The sequence below is a fragment of the Hemicordylus capensis genome, chromosome 7, assembly GCF_027244095.1.
Source record: "Hemicordylus capensis ecotype Gifberg chromosome 7, rHemCap1.1.pri, whole genome shotgun sequence".
NCBI lineage: Eukaryota > Metazoa > Chordata > Lepidosauria > Squamata > Cordylidae > Hemicordylus > Hemicordylus capensis.
The window spans coordinates 18,089,633-18,115,182 of NC_069663.1; the positions used below are offsets into that span (position 1 = coordinate 18,089,633).

The 25,550-nt window shown below is 43.5% G+C and overlaps 1 protein-coding gene across 3 annotated transcripts in view; it reads right to left on the reverse strand.

Moving 5' to 3' along the window:
- EYA3 (EYA transcriptional coactivator and phosphatase 3) overlaps positions 1-24,915 on the reverse strand; it is a 59,230-nt gene extending 34,315 nt beyond the window's left edge. The window contains exons 1-2 of one of the 3 annotated variants that reach the window (XM_053266998.1): positions 24,544-24,915; positions 5,296-5,394 (exon numbers count right to left, since the gene is read on the reverse strand). In XM_053266998.1, coding sequence (XP_053122973.1) covers positions 5,296-5,328 — 33 coding nt within the window. In that variant the 5' untranslated portion in view covers positions 5,329-5,394; positions 24,544-24,915. The other 2 variants (XM_053267000.1, XM_053266999.1) reach the window with 2 other exon arrangements.
- Between the last annotated feature and the right edge of the window lie 635 nt (positions 24,916-25,550).

Consider the following 25,550-nt stretch of genomic DNA (forward strand, 5'->3'; position numbering starts at 1 on the left):
GGGAACCCAAGAGGTTGTTGACTATGACTCCCATAATCCCCAGCCAAAGGCCATTGCAGCTGAGGATGTTGGGAATTGCTTGTCTACAAATCTGGGAATTCATGTTCTAGCAGACATTGCTCTCAACACTAATCTTAGGCATTTGGGGAGTTTTACAGTCCTCTCAATTTTCACTTGAAAACAAGATAAAGCATTCAGGGTGCCCACCTCTTTGCCCCTGTGGACTGATGAATGCACTGTACTAGATTAACTTCAGCTCTTAGGGTCCCATCCCCCCTGATAAAATGCTGAGTGGCTTACTTGGATGGTAATACTGCTGTTAAAGCAGAGGGACTGGTGGGTGTCAGTGTTCCCTCTAACAGGGATTCCCAGATGTTGTAGACTACAACTCCCAGAATCCCCAGCTAAAATAGATTTTTCTTGGGGATTACGGGAGTTGTAGTCCACAACATCTGGGAATCCCTGTTAGAGGCAACTCTGGCGGGTGTGTTTGAATACAAGAGTGATGGCAGCAAGGAAATGTCAGTTGATTGACCAGCACAGGGAAGACCAAGATTTCTTGTAGTCTGTAACCTATTTCGCATGCACAGCATCCCAATCCCAGGCCCAATCCATGACAGTCCCACAAAAGGCTGGGAAGACCCCTTCCGAAACTTTGGAGAGCTGCTGTAAGTTGGTACATGCACTACTGAGCTAGTATAAGGCAGTTTCTTACACGGAAGGAGAGCTGGTCTTGTGGTAGCAAACATGACTTCTCCTCTTTGCTAAGCAGGGTCCACCATGGTTTGCATTTCAATGGGAGACTACATGTGCCTTTAGGGGATGGGGCCCCTCTGGGAACAGCACCTGCCTGCTCGCATGCAGAAGACTCCAAGTTCCCTCCCTGGCAGCATCTCCAAGATAGGGCTGAGAGAGATTCCTGCCTGCAACCTTGGAGAAGCTGCTGCCAGTCTGGGTAGACAATACTGAGCTAGATGGACCAAGGGTCTGACTCGTGTATATATTCACTGTGTTTCCAGTAGTTCACTCTCAAAAGTGGGGTGAATTTGAGGAAGGAGCCTTTAATAGTTAAATAACTTCTACTTGTGTTCAGTTCTGTTCTGGCTGAACACTGGATGAAGACTCATTCTGCTTCTGTTCCCAGCCCTGCATTGGAGGTGTATTCCCTGCTAACTTGGCAAAGAGGCACCTTTTAACGTGGTGATTCTCTCTGTTTAGCAGGGGAAGAGTAACTGGCCCTATCCACCCCCAGCACAGTACTTCCAGTGACTGTTGCTGGTGTGTGTCCTATGTTTCTTTTTAGAATGTGAGCCCGTTGGGGACAGGGATCCATCTTATTGATTTGTTATTTCTCTGTGTAAACCGCCCTGGGCCATTTCTGGAAGGGCAGTATAGAAATCGCAATAATAATAATAATAATAATAATAATAATAATAATAATAATAATGCATAGCATTTATCTAAGTGTTCTAAATTGAAGATCAGATTGTGTCCTCTCAATTTATTGAGCTGGTAACCCAGAGATCATAACTGAATGCAACTCCCCCCAACACTAAAACACTGTTACTTCGGCACAGATGTTTTTCTTAAATTGTGTTGAGTGGATCATATTACAAGTGCTGTAGACACGAGCCAGTTTGTGGGGAAATTGAAATTTCTTATCTGCACCTGTTAAGAGGGCAAGGCTTAATGATACAGCTTTGACTGGCAGAAGTTTTCCAGATGGGAGGCTGGTCTTTCACTGCCATTTCTGCAGCTGGATGCAGGCAACACAGGCTCAGCTTGGACCACCCTCAAACCAGGGATGGCCAACCTGAGGCTCTATAGCTGTTCCTGGAGTACCGCTCCCCACTTCCCCAGCCACAATGGCCAATAGTCAGGCAGTATGGAAGCTGTAATCCAGGCCTGCTCAATTTAGGCCTCCCCCCAACTGTTTTTGGACTACAACACCCATAATTCCCATCTCCAGTGGCCAATAGCCAGAGATTATGGGAATTGCAGGCCAACATCTGCAGGAAGGCTGAAGTTGAGCAGCCCTGCTGTAATCCAACAACAGCTGGGAGGCCTCAGGATGACCAACGCTGCTCCAAAACCATGGTCTAGAGCAGGGATTCTCAACGTTGGGTCCCCAGATGTTTCTGGACTTCAACTCCCAGAATCCCCAACGAAAGGCCACTGGGGCTAGGGATTATGGGAGTTCAAGTCTAATAACATCTGGGGACCCAACGTTGAGAATCCTTGGTCTGGAGGATTGGAAACAAACATTTTGTTATCCAGTCTGCATAACTGGGGGTTTGTGTAGGCTCTTTCTTCAGAAAAGGATGGAAATGTTTGGAGCACCCCTGCTAACTAGCCAAAGAGGCACCTTTCAAAGTGGCAATTCTGTTATGGCTAGCAGGGGGAGAGAAATTGGCCCTATCCAACCCCAGCACAGTGTCTCTCCAGCGGCTGTTGCTGGCATCACCCTTGTGTTTCTTCTTAGACTGCGAGTCCCTTTGGAGACAGGCTACCAACTAACTATTGCAAATCGCTTTGAAAACCTTTTCTTGTTGAAAAACAGTATACAAAATAGTAGTAGTAAGTGCGATAAGTTTCTGCTTGGAAAAAAATGGGAAGCCAGATGGTAGCTCACAAACAAGACAAAATAAAGGTGGCCCTTGTTAATTCCTGGGGATTCTGCTCTGGCCTACAACTGTGGATAATGAAACTTAAAGTCAATGGGAATTGGGGGATTAGGTTCCAGAGCCCAGGAAAATGACCAAAAAAACCATTGGAGCACATCACTGTATCTTGGCCCGCTCAGCTCTCTTGTTCTCCCATTCTCCAGCTCCTCCAGTAATGCATAATCATGAGGTTTCCTCACCCCACTGTTGAAGTCCAGCACTTAGCAGCACATGCCCAGAGGCATCTGGTGTGCCATTGCATGAAACAGGATGCTGGACCAGACAGGCCTTGGGCCTGATCCAGCAGTGCTGTTCTTGGGCCCCTTGGCCTGTTTGGTTGGTAGGCTGGCCAAAAAGGCAGCACAAAATTAAATCCAATTCAGATAGTAAACAGACACACACAGAGGAGTGTGTGAGGATCAAGGAGTGAGAGGAGAATAAATTCTGAATGGATAATTAAAATCAAATTTGAATTGAATTTTATTTAAATTTAATTAAATTAATTAAATTTGAATTGAATTTTAGTTGCAAATTAAATACAGTACTGTAATTATCAAAATGGAAAAAAATTGAAAATTTTAATTGAAATTTTTAATTGAAAATTTTAATTGAAAATTTTCATAAAAATAAAATTTATAGAAGTGATGATCAGCATCTTATGAGGGCAGCACAATGCTGCAGGAGGCCCCCAAAATGGCTCCAAGAAGCTCCACAGGAATGGCTCCAAAAAGGCTCCCAATGGCTCCCTAAGGATACCAAACTCTACTCAAAATGGCTTTTAGAAGCACAAAAAATTCTAAACATGTAGACCAAAGCACTCCACTGTCCTCCTCCAAGCTCCTCTCACAACCCATAAGCACATGCAGCAAGAGCACAACCATGTAGGGGCAGAACTGCACTGCCAAAAACTGCGGATAAACAAGGTCAGGTATATATTGCCTGACCGCAGATATGCGAAACCGCAAATGCTGAAACCGTGGATAACAAGGGCCACCCGTACAGATGTTTGATTCCAGCATTTGATGATTAGAAACCTCTGTGCACAGAGGGACAATTGTTGGGTATCACTACTTACAGCAATAATTATTCACTATTACAAAAACAGAAAGAAAGAAAGAAAGAAAGAAAGAAAGAAAGAAAGAAAGAAAGAAAGAAAGAAAGAAAGTCACACCTAAGAAGTAAAACCAAACCTGAATCCAAATCATGGTTCAGAAAGATTTTTTCAGGGAGCCGGAACTGGAAATGTATGTATGTATGTATCTATCTATCTATCTGTCAATCATAATCTCTTGGCTACCTGGAATTTGAATAGAACCCAAACTTCTAAACATAAATAGTGGTAACTGGTTCAAAATAAGTGGTTCAGTAATCAGCAAAACCTCATGGAAATCTCAGGAGGTCTAATGAGTGATATTGATAGGTTACAGCCACTAAAAGGCTGCAACATTTCTTGTGGTGGTGGTGGGCATTAAAATTAAGCTCTGGTATCAAAAATCCCAGGATAACTTTACTGCATCACTGGATTTTCAAATTATTCCTTGTTCCTTTCAGAGTTAGTATAACCAATTTCATTCTATACCTGAATGAATGCCATCATTAACTCAAGCAGCAGTATTTATTTATTGGATTTCGTATTGGTTTCATCTTATGGTCAATGGGCTGGAATAAAGTTGACTGATAAACAGCTTTCCATCTTCCACCCTTGTCAGACAGAAGAGTGTTTATGGGCTGAAGCATGAGATTCAAAATCAAGCTGAGGAAAAACGCACATGTAGATCCACATTTCATTTCATGCCTAGCACAAACTGTTGTTTGACAGGGTCTGATGTATCAACATACATCTCTGGGATTATCTGCATCTTCTATGCTTTATTTTTATGCCTTTATTTATGACCCCTATTCAGCCCACCATTCCACAAACTTAAATTGCACTGAAATCTAATAAAATACAAAATCTTTGGCTAGACAGCCCTCCTGTGTGTTAATTGTGTGCAAATATAGTATTAATCAGAATATTCATTACTTCTTAAGTGCCTAACACACTGTGCAGCCTAAAATCACATTTTATGCCAAGAGCTCTTTACAAATCAGGCACTGCTAAAAAGCAAACACTGGTATATTTTCTTTACTATTCATTATCAAAAGAATGGTGATGGATATTTATTTAGATCTGCAATCTGAAAACATTCTACATGCATTTTATTCCAGCCAATGCTTTTGTTTCTGATAGTACATGCTCAGGCAAGATTTCAGCTTCCAATGCCAACAAATTTCCCTCCCTCAAGTTAAGATAGTTTATATTTAAAACGAAGCTTTCCTCCAACAGTTCATCACAGAAAATACAGATGAATAAGGAATGTAAAGTCTAATGTTAAACAGCATTTAAAAATGGGTTCTGCTATTTCTTTTCCCAGAAAAAGCATTAAAATATTTTGAACATAGTCTCCAACATAATAAATATAATATATGTTCCTTACTGACCCCAGATCAGTTCAACATTCTCATCGGTGATGGTTTTCTGTTCCGATGAGGCAAGACACCGAATCAATGTCCCATTTTCCAGCAGGCTCACCACAAGTTTATTAGCAAATCCCTTCTGACGGCATTTTCAGTTTCCCTCAAGTATACTCACCGGCTGTTCCACTAAGTCCTGTACCTCTTCCATGGATGTGACTCTTTTCAAAATGTTCCAGTGGACAGAATGTGCGCCTTCCTCTGTCGTCTTCAAAGCCTGTAAAGAAAGGGGTTCGTAGCTTTATGTACTTTTGGAAGAGCTTATCATTGAGGTTATCAGTGGCCGCAGTTGAATCTAATCTGCAGCTTTCTAAACGTATGTGGGCTTTTCCAAAATAAAGCAAGACTGCACTCACATACGGGGGGTGGGGGGAGCAAAGATTTACCTGTAAGCCCCAAGGTAGAATCGATAGCGCAAGATAACGAAGGAGAGCACATGTGTGCGCCCCTTGGCACGTGGCACACTCTCGCAGCATTGCTCTTGCTGCTCAGCCACCACAGAACGCAACAGATTCAGCACCTCCAAGGCCCACGTGTGTGCCATTGTAAAAATGCTTCAGGATTATCAGTGTAACATGAAATGATAAAGTCTGGGCCATTACAGTGCTCATTATGATGATACAATCTAACCTGTTTTTTAATTTAGAACACTTGTATAACTGTCACACATGTACACATGGGCGCGCGCGCGCACACACACACACACATACACACACCCCAACACAAAACCAGCACAGAGCTGGCCACAGGATGTTTTCGACAAGCAAAGAGGTTTGCTATCTTACTTGCTACTTAAAAATGAGCAAAAAACAAAGGCTTGAAAAGTATGAGCCAGGATGCAAAGAACCATGTGTCTATGGCACAGCATCTGCTCTGCATGCAGAAGGTTCCAAGTTTAATCACTGGTACCTCCGAAGGTTGAGAGAGACTCCAGCCTGCAACCTTGTAGAAGCTGCTGCCGTGGTCTGACTCAGTAGGAGGCAGCTTCCTGTGTTCCTAAGTGGGGGGAGAGTTTACTCTTCTTCTCTCACAACACTAAAACTCAGGATCATCCAATGAATGATCCTGAGCTCAGTGGCAGAGCATCTGCTTTGCATGCAGAAGGTCTGAGGTTCAATCCCAGGTAGGGCTGACTTCCAGTGGATGGCCCTCCAAGGATACTGAGCTAGCTGGATCAATGGTCTGACTCAGTCAAAGGCAATTTCCTATGCTCATTGCTGTGGAGGTGCTCAGTGTTTCCTTCTAGCAGAAGCTTCTGGCTCCTCATATCACCAAACTTGTGGTCAATGGTTGAGGGCCCTCAGCCAGGGTGCAAGGGGATGCCGTCAGAAGGAAAAATCAGCCAGTCAGACTCCTGCATGGGCGCATGGCCCTCTCTGGAACACAGCCATAGTTTTTTGAAAACTATTTTATTTATTTATTTATTTATTTATTTATTTATTTATTTATTGTCCATTTTTGGAAGGGCGGCATAGAAATCGAATAAATAAATAAATAATGAAAGAAAGAAAAACGCCTCTTTTCAATCAAATAATCATATTGCTGAGCCAAATGGCACTGCACCAAGACAACAGAAGAAAAATGTTTATTTCCATAACATGCAATCAATTTATAAAATTCACTGCCACAAGATTTGGCAAGGGCCATGGGCTTGGATGGCTTTAAAAATAGCATTAGACCCATTCATGGTGGAAACGTCTTTCAATAGCTGTTAGCCAGGACGGCTAAATAGAACCCCCATGTACAAGGGAAGTATTTCTCCAAATACCAGTGGCTGGCGGTAATCCAAAATGGTCTCCCAATATATTTTAATGTTAGGGCAGGTCTAAAGTACATGACATACATCAACATGAGTATGGATTACATTTCCAACCGTTTTCGTTCGATAGGGTAGGGACACATTTTAATCTAGAAGGATTAAGATACCATTGATATTGTATTCTAAACAAATTTCCTTTAAGTTTGTACTGCAAGTAATTTTTCAATTACAATACTAAATCCATAGCCATTACACATCAGATGTAACATAGCTAGGTCTTGCCTCCATTTCTTTCTAACAGAATATTTTGCTTTCTTCAGTGCAACAGCAATAACTAAATATGTCCAACCAACCTTTTATTGCTAAGCAAAAACAATTAATTATTCAAATGTAGATTTTTTTTAACATAGCCCAGAATTAAGGGGAAAATATATTTTGTGTGCCTGAATCCTTCCATTCAAGCAACAATTCGGAACAAACATGATCATCCATAATTAAATCAGAGATGGCTGTAATTAATAATTGTCCCATAATATATGCCTTACTACAAGTACTAGGAATTATAATTAAGTTGTTCATTATTTAAAAAAAGAAAAGAAAAAAAGTCAGTGGAAACCAGAACAAGAAACTGGTCTATATATTTCTGCCATACTACAAAGTAACTGCTAATGATAATAGTCTAGGCTTACGTCAGAAAAACATACGTCAGAAATATCTTAAGTAGATTTTTTAATCACTTTTGCTCAGTTCGAGCAACAGTATCTAAATTACAACAATCTGGTATAGTTGCTAAATAAACTACATTATATTACACTTATACCTCCTTGATTATATTCATTTATCTTAATAACAGACCTCCATAGTTTTAGTTTTACTGTGACAAAATTTAGAATAAACTCAGTATCTTATATTAATAAGATGGAATAATAATAATAATGATCACCTTCCGTTTTGTATCCAATACATATGAAGGACTGACATTCAATTATACTTTACTTTAAATATCTCAGGATGGTTGTGGTAGGTAGCTTGTTTGTTTGTTTTAATGTATTATAAAGGCTGCAACTTGCAGAAAACCAAGCCGTGCAACTCCTCCCCCCCCTTGCACACAGAGAATTAAAAGGTAAGGAGAAAGGCTGAGATCTCACAAGTAACACAACTGTTCACGGAGCTAGACAGGACCAGAACTGGGTCACTTAAGGAGGAGCTGAAGGGATAGAGGACGTGCTTTAATTTGATTGGCCCTGTCTCGGAGCATGCAGAGCTTGACAACCCATCATGTGTTGGATGCCCTCCCCATACCTTGGAAAATGACTGGGATCTAGGCACTATGGCACAATGCTAAGCATGTTTACATTGACGTAAGCGTCATTGTGGTCAGTAGAGCTTACTCTCAGGAGGGCATGCATAGGATTTGTAGCCATAAACTCTTAAAATAACCAATATTTCCATTTCTTAAAAAGACTTTGAGATCTAACGTCTGGAAAGATATGCTTGAAAATGTGACACATAAATATCCAAACAAGAAGATTTCGTTCTCTAACGTGAAATCCTTTTCTTATGTAAAAAGGTGAGAATACAGCATATGATAGTAAACTTTACATGTAAAGTTCTGTATTTATATACTGAATCTTTGTTTTTAATCTAAAACTGAAATGCATCACATAAGTGATTCTAAATTAGTAGCACAGATATATAGGGTTGGAAGATTTCAGAGGAAGCATTTTTCAGATTCATTTAGTGTATTGTAATGGGTGGCTTTAATTTTTGTTCTCTCAATTTTTATTATTATTTTAAATTGTAAATTATTTCAAGAATGGAAAAATAATAAACATATAGTTATTTTAAAAGTAGGGTTGCTAGCTTTTGAACCCATCTCTATAACTGTCTCCTAACCAGCTGCTCAATCTGTAGCAATTAGCCTCTGGTCATATTTAGCTCTGAGTCACGAAGAGCTTCATTTGCTGATTTCTGAAGAGTAAACCTCTGTTAAGACACAATAACAGACTGGACCAGAGTTGTTTCTGGACACTTGGCAACCATAATCCTAAGTGTGTTTTCTTGAAAGTAAAATATTCAATGAGAACGACTTTAGTAAGTACTGTATACTTAGAACGGCAATCTAAACATGTAAAAGAACAGAACCGGGCTCGGGGTATCCCTGCAAAGACCTTTTAATTTTTACTTCAGAATGCAACATCATAAACCTTTATGCCTGAGCATGACCGATATCCCAACAGATTCTTCATTTGTGAATTGTATCACAATTTCAAACCACAATGGACCATTGACAGTCACCAATGAGGGACCTTGGACTTCGATATACCATGCCAAAATAAGGGACATTCTCAACCAGACTCTGACAGTGTGAATGAGAAGCACTCGTTCTTGAGTATCCTCCCCTGCATGAAATATGTTACTTGGCTACAGATATTAGCCTTATGAACGGATGACCTCCTTTAATTCAATCCATTTCCAGAATCAAACAGTGGAAGAGACCAAATACTGAAGACCGCACGCATTATGAGGAAAGTGAGGTGATTCCTGCAGAGCCAGAAGGCAAGGTGTTCTCCATTACAATATTTGAAGCCTTAGATTTTAGTTTAATATGCACTTTATCCTTTGCTGAAACAATAAGAGACTAGTGTTGGAGCTCTGAAAACAAACCAGGATAATGGAAAACTGATAAGCAATTAGACAAATTGTTCATGTCGTATTTACTCTGCACCACTCTGAAGATTCATCCTTAAGAGCAAATGGTTTCATATAAGAGGTAAACATTCATGCTTTTGAGAAGCTGGTATTTACCATGTCTGCTAATGGCTTCAGAGAGACACCTTTAAATAATACCATCTTGGTTTTTAAAAAACCCAGTAAATATAGTGTGAAGCCTAAAATATTCACAAAATGGATAACTAGTAAGATTCTCTATTTCGTTATAGGTCTCTATGTCACACCACATGTGGTGTGCAAGACAACCCATCAAATATCTTTGACAGGAAAGCCTGTGGATTTAAGTCTATTTATAACATCCAGTTAAACCTCAACATAGTGTTCAATAACACAAAAGTCAGATCTGAGCTTCATGCACTAAAAAGGATTTGTAATAATATCGAGAAATAATTTGTGAATGTTACTATCTTCATGTTTAACTTGAAAAGTTAAACATTCTGAATTCTAATTCTGCAATTCTTAACATCTTAATCTTCTACATACATTAAAAGCACTCACTGCTAATTAAAAATGGAAGATATGTATCCGAATGTATTGGATGCATCTACTTTTTAAACTAAGTGATTCTTAGTAGCACTTTGGATAAGGTGCTGATTTTGTGCTGCCAGTAATATAGAATTGGTTTAGCAACTGGGAAATCAAGCACAATTTCTTTAACTTGGAAAATATTAAATAAGCTGTAAATAAAACCACAGTGTCTGAATTACAGGATAAATGTTAGGAGCTCCTTAACGAAATCCACAAGACTCACTCCCTGATTTGCCCTACTTTAGCAAGATCAGCCTCCCACCAGACTACAGTAGCCAAGGAAGCCCAACACAAAAGGTAAGGGGGCTGCCCTGCCTCTGGACCCTCCTGTAATTTGAGAGCACAAAAGGTAATATAAGGGGACTGGCCCCTTTCTGGATCCCACTGTAATTTGAGAACAGCGTCAAAGATTTTTTCCTACAAGCCTGAATAAAAGGTTCAAGGCAGAACCTACAACTTGAAAAAATGTGAGTGTCCAACCACTTCAGTAAGTTCAGCTCCGTTTCAAGCCCTTAATGTAAAATGTCAGAACTGGATAAGGACAGACATAGAGCTATCCAAATGGGAAAACTACTAGCTTGCACTGCATTTCATTATTAACAAAATTTCAGCCAGAATATGTTGAGTCCCTCAAAATTACTACAGCAACTTACACCTATGCTGTCATAGATGAACTACAAAGAGATACAAAGTTTTCCAGGTACTCCAAAGGCAGCAAATTTAAAGTAGTGGAAACTAAACAATATGTTACATCAGGTCCATATAACCTGCCCAGGCAACTTGGGGAGGGGAGAGAAAAGAAAACCAGCTGTTGGAGTCTGTAGGCAGGACTGCAGGAAGGGCAGGTGGGAAGGGGTGCTTAATACTTTTATTTGTTATTTGTTCTTTAAAACATATTCCCCATCTGTTTTTCCTCCCATTGGAGTATCTTTCCTCCCCCCTCAAATGGGAGCAGAAGCACCTTTAGGGGGAGACATTTTTGAGAAGAAAAAAGAGTCAGCAGGTATTAAAAGGATTAAGCATATCTTCTTCCTCCACTCTTGACTGCAGCAACCGCCAATATCTGTTCTTTAGTCCTTTGAGTATTTCTTCTGTTTTGACAGTGGCCTTGATGGGAGTGAAAGGCAACCCTGCAGCCCAGATGTCAAAAATACAGTGCACCAGACAAATGCCCAATAAGCTTAACACCAGACAAATGTGAATAAGAGGCAGGTGGGGGAATAGTTTTTGGCTCTGAACAGGAAAAGTAGGTTCCAGTTCAGGACCTTCTCTTTCTAGTAACAGGCCATGCAGTCTATTTAGGAATGAACATACATCTAAGCCTACAAACTTAAGCCTACATCCCATGGTGGCATGGGATACTCCAAGGGAAAGGGCTTCGTAAGCCATGGTAATGCAGGCCCTGATGCCGCATGAGAGGGCAGCTTTTGAAACCTCTGGTCCCAGGGATGTGGGAAGGGAAGACACAAACATTCCTTTGGGAGTGAGAGCCGTAGGTGGAGAGTAGGTCTGGGGGTCACAGAGTGTGTCTGTGCCCTCCACCAGGTGGGAGGAAGGACAGAAATACTGAGGCAAGGACTGGTGAAAAAACGAGGCAGCTTGTGGTTGGTGAGGAGACACCTTTGGGGAGACTCCACCGCACAGGGACTACTGTCTGGTGGCAGAACCAGTCAGCTTGAGTGCTGGCTACACCACAGAGGTGTTCTGCTTTGATAAAGGCTAGGCGCCATCCGGCCCAGGGAAATAATAGACTGGATTCCACCAATGAGGAGCAGGACTTGGTGCCTCCCTGGCAATTCACATGCAATTTGGTTGTGGTGGTGTCTGTTCAAATGAGGATGTGACAGTGGTGTATGAGTGGAAGGAACAGAATCAACTAGGCAGACAGCACATAGATCCGGCCAACTGATGCTGTGGTGGAGTTCTGAATGGTTCTATTTTCCCTGTGCAACATGGTTGTTGCAAGTGCACCCCAAGCAAGTAAGTTGGCATCTAACGTTATCAATAATCAGTGGCGTTCCCTGAGGGGAGGGTCCTCGGTTAGGGTTAGAGAGATCCATCATTGGAGAGATTGGTGGGTGGGTAGATCAGAAGAGAGACTTCTATAATCATGGGGGAAGAAGATGGAGGACTTTGGGCCACCTGTCTGGGAGGGGGGAAGCAATTATCTCCTTGGCTGTGTCAAACCAAACCCTGAGGTGATGGAGGGTATGAGTCAGGGAAAGGTGGTTGTCTCATTTACAATGAAACCATGTACCAGTAGCATTGGAATGTGGATAGGTTCTTTGGATAGGTTGGATAATGCCTCATGTGACATATGTAAAAGCATGTTGTTTCTCTTATCCTCAGGAGATCTGAGACGTTCATCTCCATCCTTGTTCATGATTGCCTCCGAGACCAGAGCTGCCACAGTACATTGGTGAGAGGCACCAATAATTAGGTCACGAACTCATTAGGCAAAGTATAAAATGTCTTCAGTAATGTAGCCATAACCTTGACAGAGGTAGGGGCATTCCATTCCGCAACCATCATATTGAGGGCAGGGCAGGGAGGGAATAATAGAGGTTTGATGAAGGGCAGAAGGAGAAACCTCTTGCCCTAGGGTGAAGGTAGGTATTGAAGGTGGGTCTGTAGGAGAAACAGCAGCGTTAATGGCTCTTTAAGCTTCCTCGGTCACTACATAATTTTCTCTGTTAAGCAGCAACATCAAAGATGTACGTGCCAGCATTTTCCCGAACTTGAGACTAACTCCGTGTAAATTTCCCTTGTTGTGTGGTTGTAATTTCCTATCACTTAGCAACATTCACAGTCATATCCATTTTTTCCTTTGATCTTCAAATTAATTAAACGCTAAACCCTCAGAGTCTACAAACAGGTCAACAGGGAACTGTATACAGAAAACTTCATTATATAACCATTACCTGTACAAGCTTCTTCAGAAGCCAATGCAGGGGGGAAAATCGGACCAGGAAAATTTAATACTTTTCAAATGTTTTATATTTTGCATCTTGAGGGTCATGATGACAGAAAAATTCTACAACTAAATAAAATAAACATGGGGTTTTAGTTTGCTTAACAGGTGCTCTGTCTCAATTGCATTTATTATTGCCACCATGATTAGCAGAAATTCAGAGGTGAAAACAACCTCATCATTAAATATTGTTCTTCAATCTTTGCTAAAATCAATTCAGTGCTGCTGAGATAAGTCACTTATAATTGGGGAAACACTTAAGTGGGTATTTTAAACAAATCTGCAGAATGAACAGTCTTTCAGTATTAAAAAAAAACCTCGGCTAATGTGGGCATATCTCTGAGGAAAACCAGGTATTTGTTAAATCTCTCTCTCTTATATAAGTCCTTTATATAACGGGTGCAATTCACTATGAAAGTTTTTTTAAAAAACCACCTCTTAAATTACTGGCAAACCAATTTCAATAATATTTATTCAGAACATCTCTCCCCCACACTGATTTCAATAGGCCTTGCTTTCAATATGTATGCTTAGCACTACAGCTTCAGTCAAGAAAACTGAAGATAAAAATATTTTGTATTAATTATATTTTAGGCTTATAATCACAAATGTATTATTCATTTTGCCTGGAACTTTACAAATAAATAGCAACTTTCAACGTATTACCTATCTTCTTTTTTAAAAAAAAACCCTCAGCTTCAGCAACAAATTTTATTTCTCATATAGCCCAAAATGTACTACGTTTTATTTTGTGATACCATTCAGACATTTTGGCTGCATTCTACACACCCAGACTGCTTGGCTTTAAGTCAATTAAAATCCCCATAATTTCAGACCTATTTGGATGATGACACTGCAGTTTTTAAAGATATCCCCCTTTGAAATCAGAAGTAAAGCCAAAGTTTAAGTATTCTGTGTTTTAATTCCTAAACAGTAAATGGTTAAAATTATTAACAATAATCCAGTTTTCACAGCAAATGTCATACAATTTAATCATCCATTCCAAGTGACATCCAAATGGTGCATCGTACAAGAGCATCAAAGGTTACACTTTATCTCTGTGCTCCGGAAGACAAGCCTCCGATATTAACATCAACCAAGGTTCACCTGAATGTCAAGAAATAGCCTAACGGTGGGTCCCCAGATGTTGCTGGACTACAATTCCCAAAATCCCAAGCTACAATAGCCAACCCCCAATAAGAGTTATAGTCCAACAGCGTCTGGAAATCCAAGGTTGGGAAGCCCAACCTTGTCCAAAGTGGCAAGCAATGATGCAATTCAAACATTTCATAGGCAGGGTTGTGTACAGACACGAAGCCCTTTTCGACTACCACGGTGCTGCATCGGATAGATTCAGAAATCCATATTTTGAGGCAACATGTATAGTTCTTCATACACGATTCTGTAGCAAGCTGCCTAATCAACTGGAAACCATATCACTGATTATATGATATAGATCATTAAATGATGTCTCCAACCTTCTCATTCAGATATTTCATGGACAAGCACACATAATATTTGGTTGCCATAACAATGAAAACATGTCTGTTTGCAACTAAAGAGAGCCTTTATCCCACCAAGAAGAATGATTCAAGAACTCTGGTCAGCAGCTCATATTATTTTTGCATTTCAGGATGTATTTATTGTTGACTTAGCAGAGCGACTCTGGAAATAAACATTTCTGTTTGGTTCTCTATACATATACACTAAGCAAGAGGGTTCACTTGAAGATACAAGCTCTACTCTGATCCTATATTGTGCCTGCATTCAGAACTGTATACACATGCATGTTTTTGTTTGAATGACTGCACCTGTGTTCACTTTAAAAATGAACATGGGCACAAAGGCCCCTTAAATGCATGATACAGATAGGAAGTGTACTGCTGTACCTGCTTTTAATGTAACATGTGAATAACTGTATCTGCATACAGATCTGTACCTGTGTACACTGAGCACTGGATGAGTGCTGAACATAATATACAATTAGGACTTAAAAGTTGGATCAAAAGCTGCTTTTCACACAAGCAGAGATGTGGACTTTCTGGAAAATTCTGAATTAGAAAATTTCTCCCTTATCTGCATAAAAGTTGCATTATTTCCACCCCTAAACAATTACTATGCAACTTTTTCTGATGCCCTAAATGGACTGGGATCTGATTTGGCATGTTGTTTGTCCTGTTTACACACTTATACACACACACATACACACACTAATTTTCCCTAATGTTTTTCAAGTAGCCAAGTAGAAATTTTAGAAATGGAATGTTTTTCACAGAAAAAGTATGGGGAAATTGGAGGAAAATTCTATCTGTGCACACGTGGGAAGGTGTCTTCCACATACATAAATGCTCTTCAGTTGTGCAAATGTTTGTATTATCTCTTGTGCAAACACAATCATGAAAACTATTATCAACCCTACCTATTATAGCATGGCATGATCTCTTATGCAAGTTCTTCTACAAGTGTTTACAGCACAGCACTAGAAGCTATTTTCTTCCACTCACTGTTCTTTGAATCCAGTCCTACATGTCCAAAACATTCTAATGATAACGGCTGGCCCCGAAGCATAGAACAATCACAATGTTTCTCCTTGGTATAGAAAATAAATCTCCACACTGTTTAGTTGTCAATCTAAACACTCATAAAGTGCACAACAACAAAAGAAAATCTGCTGCTCTAGATCTCATGATGCTTGACGTCAAAAGTCACATTTTTGCCACCGTTTTTTTTTTAAGTGTAGAAAACTGGGTTTTAACTTGTTTCACAGAGGATCATGGATTCTGTTTTAAGAAATCATGAATATAGACCTCAATATGTTTGTCTTACCCTCAGCTATCCATTTGTACCAGGTTACATTTAAGAGGCATGTAATATAAATTGTTTTAAAATAGATACATTTTAAACACAGTTTAAAGGGGTGGGGGTTCCCCAGTTAAAATATTTCTGCTGAACCAAGACTTTCGTTGGTTCCAATTTAAAAAAAAAATCTTTGGGTTTTTATCCACACTGTTTGGAGCCTTTTACTATGGTAACCATCTGGTTGCCAAAACAGAAAATCGGCAGTGCAGATTGTTTGCTGCCTACTAGAAAGGATGCTGCTTGCTTTGTAGCGCGTTTTAGTCAGAACAGTAGGTTAACGCAAAGCACTAACCGTGCTTGGGGAAAACAAAAAAATAAAAATAAGAGATCTTCCTGAAGATACACACAAGATGTGCCAGAGGAAGCTTTTACCAATCAACATGTGAAGTCGGTGCAGGCATTTTGCTGTTTGCTGGAAAGTGAGGCAGCAGGAGCCAACTAAAATAGGACTGATAGCTGCCTTAGGCAAACAAATGCAACGCTTGTTTAGTGCTCTGGCGATGTCGGCCACCTGCTAGCATAGAGAAAGCGCAAAAGTCTCCACTTTAATATTTTTTATTTATTAAAAACACATATATCCTGCCTTCTGGCCCCAGAGGCCTCCTGGGTGGCACACAACAAAACTGAGCACACGGTATCATGAGTCAGCCATAAATTGGGGGCTATGCCCACTCTTCCGTCAGGTTCTAAACATTTTAGAAAACAACTGCTGCATCCAATACAGGACTGTCACGGAGCCTGTACCTGACTCCGCTACATCATTCAACAGAGGAAAAAGAAACGGTTCATATGTTTTGCTCTATTATCTTGAAGACCAGGAACTTGCATTCTTTTTCTTTTTTCAGCAAGGCCAATGTTTTTTGTATTCTACCTGAGTGTGTTCCTAACAAGAGCGTAGAAAGAGGACCAGACACACAATCAAAAAAACTGTGTTCTACCTGGGTTTGGGAGCTGTGTGCGCTCTCATTTTTCAGTTGCGTGGAAGCAAGGTAGGAGGAAAACCTGGGTAGCTTTTCCTCCTACCTTGCTTCCACACCACTGAAAATTGGGAGCACACACAGCTCACAAACCCAGACAGAACAGTTTCCGATTGTGTGAATGGCCTCAGTATATCAGAGTTGGAAGGTTCCTTGGAGGCAGGGGTGAAGAAATGTTGGCTCCGTTTATCAGCCGGCCAACATATTTTACTCGTCAAGCTATATTGGTACGTTGCTCATCAGGCCTTTTTTCACTCATCAGGCATCATTTTTCACTCGCCACAGACTAGTAGACTAGTGGATTTCTTGGAGGTCTTCTAGTCCAGGCCTCCGCTCAGTTCAGGAAACTTCTACAGCATCCCCTGACAGAGAGCTGTCTCGCCTCTGTGTGAAAACCTCCAATGGAAGAGAGCCTGCTGCTACATGGGGGAGACTGTTCCCCTGCCCAATAACTCTTACAGTTAAGAAGCTCTTCCTAATGTCTGGCCTAAATCTGCTGCCTCGCGGTTTCAACCCCTTGGTTCTAGTGCCACCCTCGGAGGCAACAGAGTCCGCTGCCGCTTCTATGTGACAGCTCTTCAGATACTTGGAGATGGCTATCACAGTTCCCCTTAGAGTTCCTTCGGACGCTTCTCATAGGACTTGGTTTTCAGACCCCTTGCCAGCTTTGCTGCCCTCCTCTGAACCAGGAGCTCTTCCTCTGCCTTGAATCAGGCCCATGCTCGTATGGTTGCCACCCACAGGCAACGTGGCCAAACCAGTGTTCCCTCCAAGGCATGTGCATGTGTTCACAAGTTCTTTGATGTCCGCTCAGTTAATTTTAGATCCCGCTCAGATTGAATCAGGACGGCCCCCCTCCGAATGCATGTGCACACACTGCCTTGATTCTGCAGCCCAGAACAAAACTCATTCCGCCCACAGAAGAAAAAAATTAGAGAGCGCACTGGACCAAACTGATTAAAGTAGAATCTGAATAACACCGAGAGAACAAAACCAGGAAAGAACCTTGGAGCATCTTAAAGACGAACACAGGGGCTCCCTGAGTTACAGACATCTGACTTAGAAACATCCATATCCTCTATAATAAAGAGCTAAATAAAGCGTGATCCCGTGTCCCTGCCCATGTCTTTCTCGGCCGTTCTGGGCATGCGCGGAGCGCATGCCCAGAACGTCCGAGAAAGATACGGCTGCAGGGACACGGCAGCCATGTTGAGGGAGCAGCGGGCCAAGAAGGAACTACGGGGAGGGAGAAGCTGGGATCAGGGAGGACAGAGGCGGCAGCGGCGGGTACGGCCGAGCGGCCGCAAGACTGGGCCCGCTGGCGGCGGGGGAACTGAGCCCGCTGGTGGCCGCTGGCGGCGGTGGCCGCTGCAGGGCGACTGGGGCCAATGGTGGGGGCGGCGGGGAGAGGACTGGGCCTAACCCGCTGGCGGCGGACTGGGCCCACTGGCGGCGGCGGCCACACTCGGCCCCGCCAGAGACGGAGGGAACGGGAGGCGAAGCCAGGCGGGGGAAAGAGGACCGGCGGGGTGACCATGGGCGGCGGCATGGGAGGAGGAAGTGGGCGGCAGGGAGAGAGGGAACCCACCACGGCCGGCCATGGAGGTCCCGGGAGCAGGCAACAGCCAGAGGAGCTAAAAGCGCGCCCAAAAGGAGGAAGCGCAGCAGGCAGACTGACAATGAAGTGGGTGGCCCCGAGAGACAGCTACTCCCGGGCGGGCTCCTCCTCCTTCTAGCGCCGACCACAGAGAAGAGAAAAACGGCGGGCGCAGAACGGACTACGGAGAAGGCAGAGACGGCAGCAGGGGATCGGGAGGGGATCGGGAGGACTGAGGGAGGAAGGCAGAGAGAGAGAGAGAGAGAGAGAAGTGAAGGAGGGAGGGAGACAGGACAATAAAGACGGAAAGAAGGAAAGAAGGAAGGAGAGAAAAGAGAGAGAAGGGAGGGAAACGGACAAAAGAAACAAGGAGGGAGGGAGGAAAAGAAAGAAAGAGAGAAGTAATGAAGGAAGGAAGAAGAAAGAAAAAGGAGAAAGGAGTGAGGGAGAAGGACAAAAAAAAAACAAAAAAACAGAAGGGAGGGAGGAGCAGCCAGCCCCAAAGAGCGAGCCCGTTAAAGAAAGAAAAGAGGAAAAGAGAAAGAAAACAGAAAGATGGGAGTGAGAAGAGGTGGAAGAAAGGAAGGAAAGGAGAGAGAGGGAGAGGGAGAGAGAAGAAAGTAAGGAAAGGAAAGAGTGGAAGAGTGGAAGTTAATCTGCACATGCAAACAAGTTGTCACTCTTGGGAACTATATGAACAAATGAATGAATGCTTTATTATGGCCTTGGACCTGGGCAGGGGGACCAAGTATAATACGGAAACACAATACCATCTGAAAATCAGAACCCTACATAGACAATAATGGAGTTAAACCTCATTAATCCACAATACTAAATCAGACAAGTTATATAATTTAATTACTTAGTTAATTTGAGATGACAGCTACAAGCAGCAGAACAAAACTTAGCAACACTATCAGAGATAAAAGCATATTTTGGAAACTATATGCATTCCAATTATGAACATCTGACTTGCCAACGTATTTTTGGAACACAACCCATTTATAAGTTGGGGACTGTACATTTATTTAAGCATATGCATCCCTGAACTAAAGACCACTATATCAGATGCATAACAAATTATACTCAGTTGGCAGGGGTGTGTGTGTATACACACACTGGGATAGATTTTTAAAAATGGTAAAAGTGAAGTCAAAGCACTATGGAACAGAAGAGTCACAGTTAATGATCATTATTATGAAGAGCAGGAATGTAAGAAATACATTCTGACAAGTCACAGTAGCAGTGATAGTAGATACAGCAGTCTTCTGGGTTGCGCTAAGTTGATTAACTAAAGTTAACTGCTGAGATAGAAACAACAGTTTCCAATTACAGCCTGAACGGGTGGACTCAAATCTGTGAAGAATGGGACCAAATTATTACAGAATGCGAGAGATGCAGTGGGTGGCTATTCCTGTGTGAAGTTAAGTGAATAAGAGAAGTGCAGTGATAATTTCCATCAGTAATAATAAGCCATAATACACTCTTCCTGGCTGTACCATGTTACTTATGCAGCAAGAGGTTTTTGGGTTTTGTTCAAACCAAAATGGACAGAATCAAAGCTCCTGATAAATTCTACTACAGCAGTGCTTGTGCTGAGAGAATGAAATTGGTCCAGCCCTGGTTACAGCCTTCTTTTCCTAAGCTGCACCTAGCCATAATCGTGTCTGTCTCTGTAACCTCAAGATCGGACAACTGTTAACATGCCTCTCCAGGAAAGACTCCTGCCTGAAACCTTGGAGAAGCTGCTGCCAATCAGTGTAGACAATACTGAGCTAGATGGACCAATGTGGTCTGACTTGGTATGCGGCAGCTTCCTCTGTTTCTAAGACCGTGCAAAAGCTGCTGCAGCTCTCCTCCAGAAAGCAATCGACTTCCAGGAGTTGACAAAACCCAAGTTCCCAAATCTGCATGGGGTCCCTAGAAGCCTCCGACAGGGAGTCAAGCCATTAAAAATTTGGGTACAACCAATGTGGTACAGTCATTTATTTATTCTGATTTATACCCAGCCTTTTGCAATAGCCCCAAGTTATATTTCATGCAGGAAAATATCAAGGTATTTTGCTTGCCATGTAAATGTAAAACAAACATTTTTTAAATTTTATTTTAACTGTTTAATGTGTTTGTTTCTGAATTCTCTAAAAAAACATTTTCACAAACAAAATGCATACAACAGGTTTGCTTGTTTAAAAAACCATGGAAAATAAAAGAATTATACAACAGAAAGTTGAGTACCAGATTTTTGAACCGCTTACCACTTTTTGTGTTTAGGGGTTTGGTTCAGGTTCAAGGAAACCAAGATCATTTAGCTTCTGGTATAATTCCAGTTCAATGAAAGCCTTTCTGAACTAGTTTTTCAGTTCAGGTTCAGGATAGGTTTGGCTTCCAGGCTTCTGAGTACATTTAAGGTGCCAATCATGATTTTTAAACGTCTATAAACAACTTGGACTGATTTGTTTCAAACCTTGAGATCAACTGCCCGACTCATTTTTAAAATTTAAGTTCTTCAATTAATTGACTGAAACTCATGTAACTGATGATCAATGGAAATTTGGGTGTCAGCTCTAGGAAAAAGCTAGGTAGGAGGCACATCCAGCCAGGATCCCAGACTTGTGCAGGCTCCCGAGAACAGGTCATGTGTCAACAAAAACCGAAGTAGGACAGGAAAATAATCATGTGCTAACTGTGATCTGGGGAGGATGGCAGCAGCCAACCCCACTTATGTACCCAATACTGTACTGAGGGTGGAGGAAAAGCACATCCCATGTCATCCTGCGCACTAGCACAAGGTCACTTTCCCATTCTCCTACCTCCATTTTTGCCAACATAGGAAGCTGCCATATACTGAGTCAGACCACCGGTCCGTCTAGCTCAGTATTGTCTTCACAGACTGGCAGCGGCTTCTCCAAGGTTGCAGGCAGGAATCTCTCTCAGCCCTATCTTGGAGAAGCCAGGGAGGGAACTTGAAACCTTCTGCTCTTCCCAGAGCGGTTCCATCCCCTGAGGGGAATATCTTGCAGTGCTCACACATCAAGTCTCCCATTCAAATGAACCAGGGCAGACCTAGGGCACAACAAGTCATGCTTGCTACCACAAGACCAGCTCTCCTTTCGTGGCCAGTTCTTGAGAACACACATAGGTCTGGGATTCTGGCTGGATGCTGCCCGCCCCCCGCCCCCCACCGAGCTTTTGATCATCTGAAGGGGCTCAAGGTCTTTACGGTGGTGGTTCCCAAAGGAACACCCTCCCCAGGCACCTATTTTGTTATCTGTAAGGATTCGCTGATATAAAGGCATATATCATATATACGCTGATATTTTATACTGAGTGTTACCGGCTTTTTCTCCCTCCCCACTATGTGCTAACTAAGTGTTTGATTTGATTGGTGAGTGTTTCAGATATAAGAATGTGGATTTCAAACAGTAGAACTTTGAACACTGAGGCCGACATGTTGACATTGAAGTGTTTGTTCTCTGTTGTAGTTTTACTTATGTTTTAATTGTACGCAATAAAGAAGGTCGGGAGAGGAGTATTATCTGTAAGTATCAACAACATTTTAAATGTGCCCAAGTTTAAAGAGCATCTAATGTGTGGTAAGTTCTACCCAGGGCCGCTGTCGGGGTGGCACTGTTGGGCAACTAGTGGCCTAACAGACTTCACATGAGAGGATAAACATGGGAGAGGAGAAACTATGTACACCATCCAGAGCTTCTTCAAGGGACAAAAATGTTAACCATTCAAACAAACACACATACACCATTCAGCTGACAGTACCCTACAAACTCTGCGATTCAAACTTCAGTACATTCTGTACTGAAATATAAATGTGAAGTGTGACTTAACTCTGAAAATCACCATGTGACTTTGGGAGTCATCCCCACGGTGAAAGTGTTCTGCCAGGTTGTGTCATAAATGGAAATTTTCCAAGGATGAACCATTGGTGAGATTCCCAAGAAATCCAGCTGCCGTGGATACAAGCGCAGGGATCATGCCAATGACTGTCCCATGACTAAGGGTTCCACAAGAATGCAACCACAGGTCAGGATGAGAGCATGGTAGGGCTTTACGGACTAATAATGAAAAGCAGAATAATTGTCTCATTTTGATCCTGTCAGTTCTCCCAAATAATCTCCCTGCTCTCAGAACAGATCTCCTTAAAGCACGAGTTTACATATTTTCTGGGAAGCTGAGGTGACTCTCCTCTTACACCTCATGCCAGTTCGCCTCCAACTGTCTCACACTTTACAGCAGGGTTTCTTAACCTTGGACCCCCAGCTGTTGATGGACTACAACTACCATCACCCCCAGCCATGTCCATTGTGGCTGGGGATGATGGGAGTTGTAGTCCATCAACAGCTGGGGGCCCAAGGTTAAGAAACCCTGCTTTAGAGCATGCACTTTCCCGAGGCCACCAGTACAACCCTACAAGAGCCCTGACAGATCAGACCACCCTCCCATCACATCCAGCATTCTGCTTCCCCTAGTGGCCGAACTGATGCCTTCATGTCCTGCATGTGGCTTCCCAGAGGCAATAACTCTTACCTACTGCATGTCTCCAGAGCCACATAGTATTCAGAGGCATTCTGCTTTTGGCTATGGAGGCTCCATTTAGCTCAGGGCTTGAAAAATCCCAGGCACCAGGGAGCCATGAAATCTAGAATTTTACCCATGGCGGCAAGACTAGGATATTCAGAATAAGAGTTACTTAATAAAGATGTGACAGCCACCTAACGGCGCAACGGGGAAGTGACTTGACTAGCAAGCCAGAGGTTGCCGGTTCGAATTCCTGCTGGTTTGTTCCCCAGACTATGGGAAACACTTCTATCGGGCAGCAGCGACCTAGGAAGGTGCTGAAAGGCATCTTCGCAGACTACGCAGGAGGAGGCCATGGTAAACCCCTCCTGTATTCTACCAAAGACAACCACAAGGCTGTGTGGTCACAAGGCTCAGTCTACACCAATTCAATGGCACAACTTTACCTTTAATAAAGATGTATTTGCCCCAGGCAGCCCTCTTTCTCTTCTAAGTATGTGGCTTGCAAAGTGGACAAGGAGAAACCCATTCACCCTCACCCTCCACAGTGTCCATCACTACATCTGGGAACTGTGTCAACTGTCCATTGACTGGCTCCTCTATTTGGGGGGCTGGCTGCTCCTGGATCCAGAGAAAATGTGTCAAGGCCCGATTTAGATATTCTAGCCAACTGCTGCCAATAGGGATCTCCTCCGACATGACTGTGTCTCAGTCTTGTTTAGAGACATCAAAGCCAACAGCCACCAACACACTTTATTAATTACAGACTGCATGAAGTAGGGTCTGATAAAAGCACCAGAGAGCCCTGTTGGATCAGACCGAAGTGTCCCATCTAGCCCGCAATGGCGTTTTGTAGAGTGGCCAGCCAGTTTCTTCCAGGAAGCTCACAAAGCAGCTCAGGCAGGCAACAGCCTCCCCGCCCCACCATCCCACACACTGTATAGCCCCAGGACAGGGGGAGACAACCTTTGGCATGCCGGCTGTTGATGAACTACACCTCCCAACATGCCCAGCCACAAGAGATTGTGCTTGGGAATGATGGGAGTTGTAGGTCGACGACAGCTGGGACACCGACGGTTGCCCAACCCTGCCTTGGGACCACCTGATGGCACAGAGAGGTACACTGCCTCTGCACATGGAGGCTCCATTTAGCTAGGCAGGACAAGAGCGGTGGAGGGACTGCCACCACTTTCAAAGCCGCCCCAGCGGTGGCCAACAGCGCCACCTACCGGCAACAACCCGGTCCCGCAGGTCCTCTCTTCGCCCTAAGACCACCCTAAAAGGGGATTCGCCCATTTCGCTCAAACCCCGCCCCCTTCCCGCGCCAACTGCCGGGATAACGGGCGCCCGAGGAAGGGGCGGGGCCACGGCGGCCCAGGCCACGCCCACCGGTCGCGCGGGCGACTCACCGTGACGGGGCGTCTGTGGAGGCGGCCTGCTGGGCCACGGGCGACATGGCAGCGGCGGACCGGTCACCAGCAAGAAAGGAACCTCTCCAGCGACCTCGGCTCGGCCTCGCCCCGGAAGCGGAAACTCGCCGGCGGACGTGACGTCAGAGCGAGCGGGTTGGCCATGGCCTTGCTACTATTGGCTTCCTCCTCAGAGAGGCCCGCCCGCACCTTAAAGGGGAGGCTGGCTGCGGCTGCTTGCTGAGGAAGGGGGTTGTTTGGCTGGCTTTGTTCCCGACTGGAGGGACCGGTGAAAAACAGCAGCAGCAGCAGCAGCAGCGCCTGTCTTCTCCCCCAACTCTCCACTCGGCTGTCTTGTCGACTGTTGAGAGAGCGGGGTGGTGGTGGGGGGGTGATGTATGCGCGCGCGCTGGGATGGGGGGGGACAGCCGAAGTGCTCGTGCTGAAGGTGGCGTTACCCGCACCCGCCGCTAGGTGTCGCCCAGCGATCGTGGCCGCTCATTCCAAGCCCTTGAGCGAGAGCCTTCCTACGATTCTTGGCAGAGCGCTTTGCAGTGAACCGTTCTCAAAGCGTTTTAGAAACATAGGAACACAGGAAGCTGAGTCAGACCCTTGGTCCATCTAGCTCAGTATTGTCTACCCAGACTGGCAGCGGCTGCTCCAAGGTTGCAGGCTGGAATCTCTCTCAGCCCTATCTTGGAGATGCTGCCAGGGAGGGAACTGAACCCTTCTGCTCTTCCCAGAGCGGCTCCATCCCTTAGAGCCAGTGTGGTGTAGTGGTGAGAGTGTTGCACTAAGACCTGGGAGTTCCGAATTCAAATCCCCAATCAGCCCTGATACTAGCTGGGTGACTCTGGGCCAGTCACTTCTCTCTCACCCTAACCTACTCACAGGGTGGTTGAGAGCAGAAACATAACCATGTACATACACCACTCTGGGCTGCTTGGAGGAAGAGTGGGATAGAAATGTACTCAATAAATATATAAATAAACCCACTTTGGGGCACC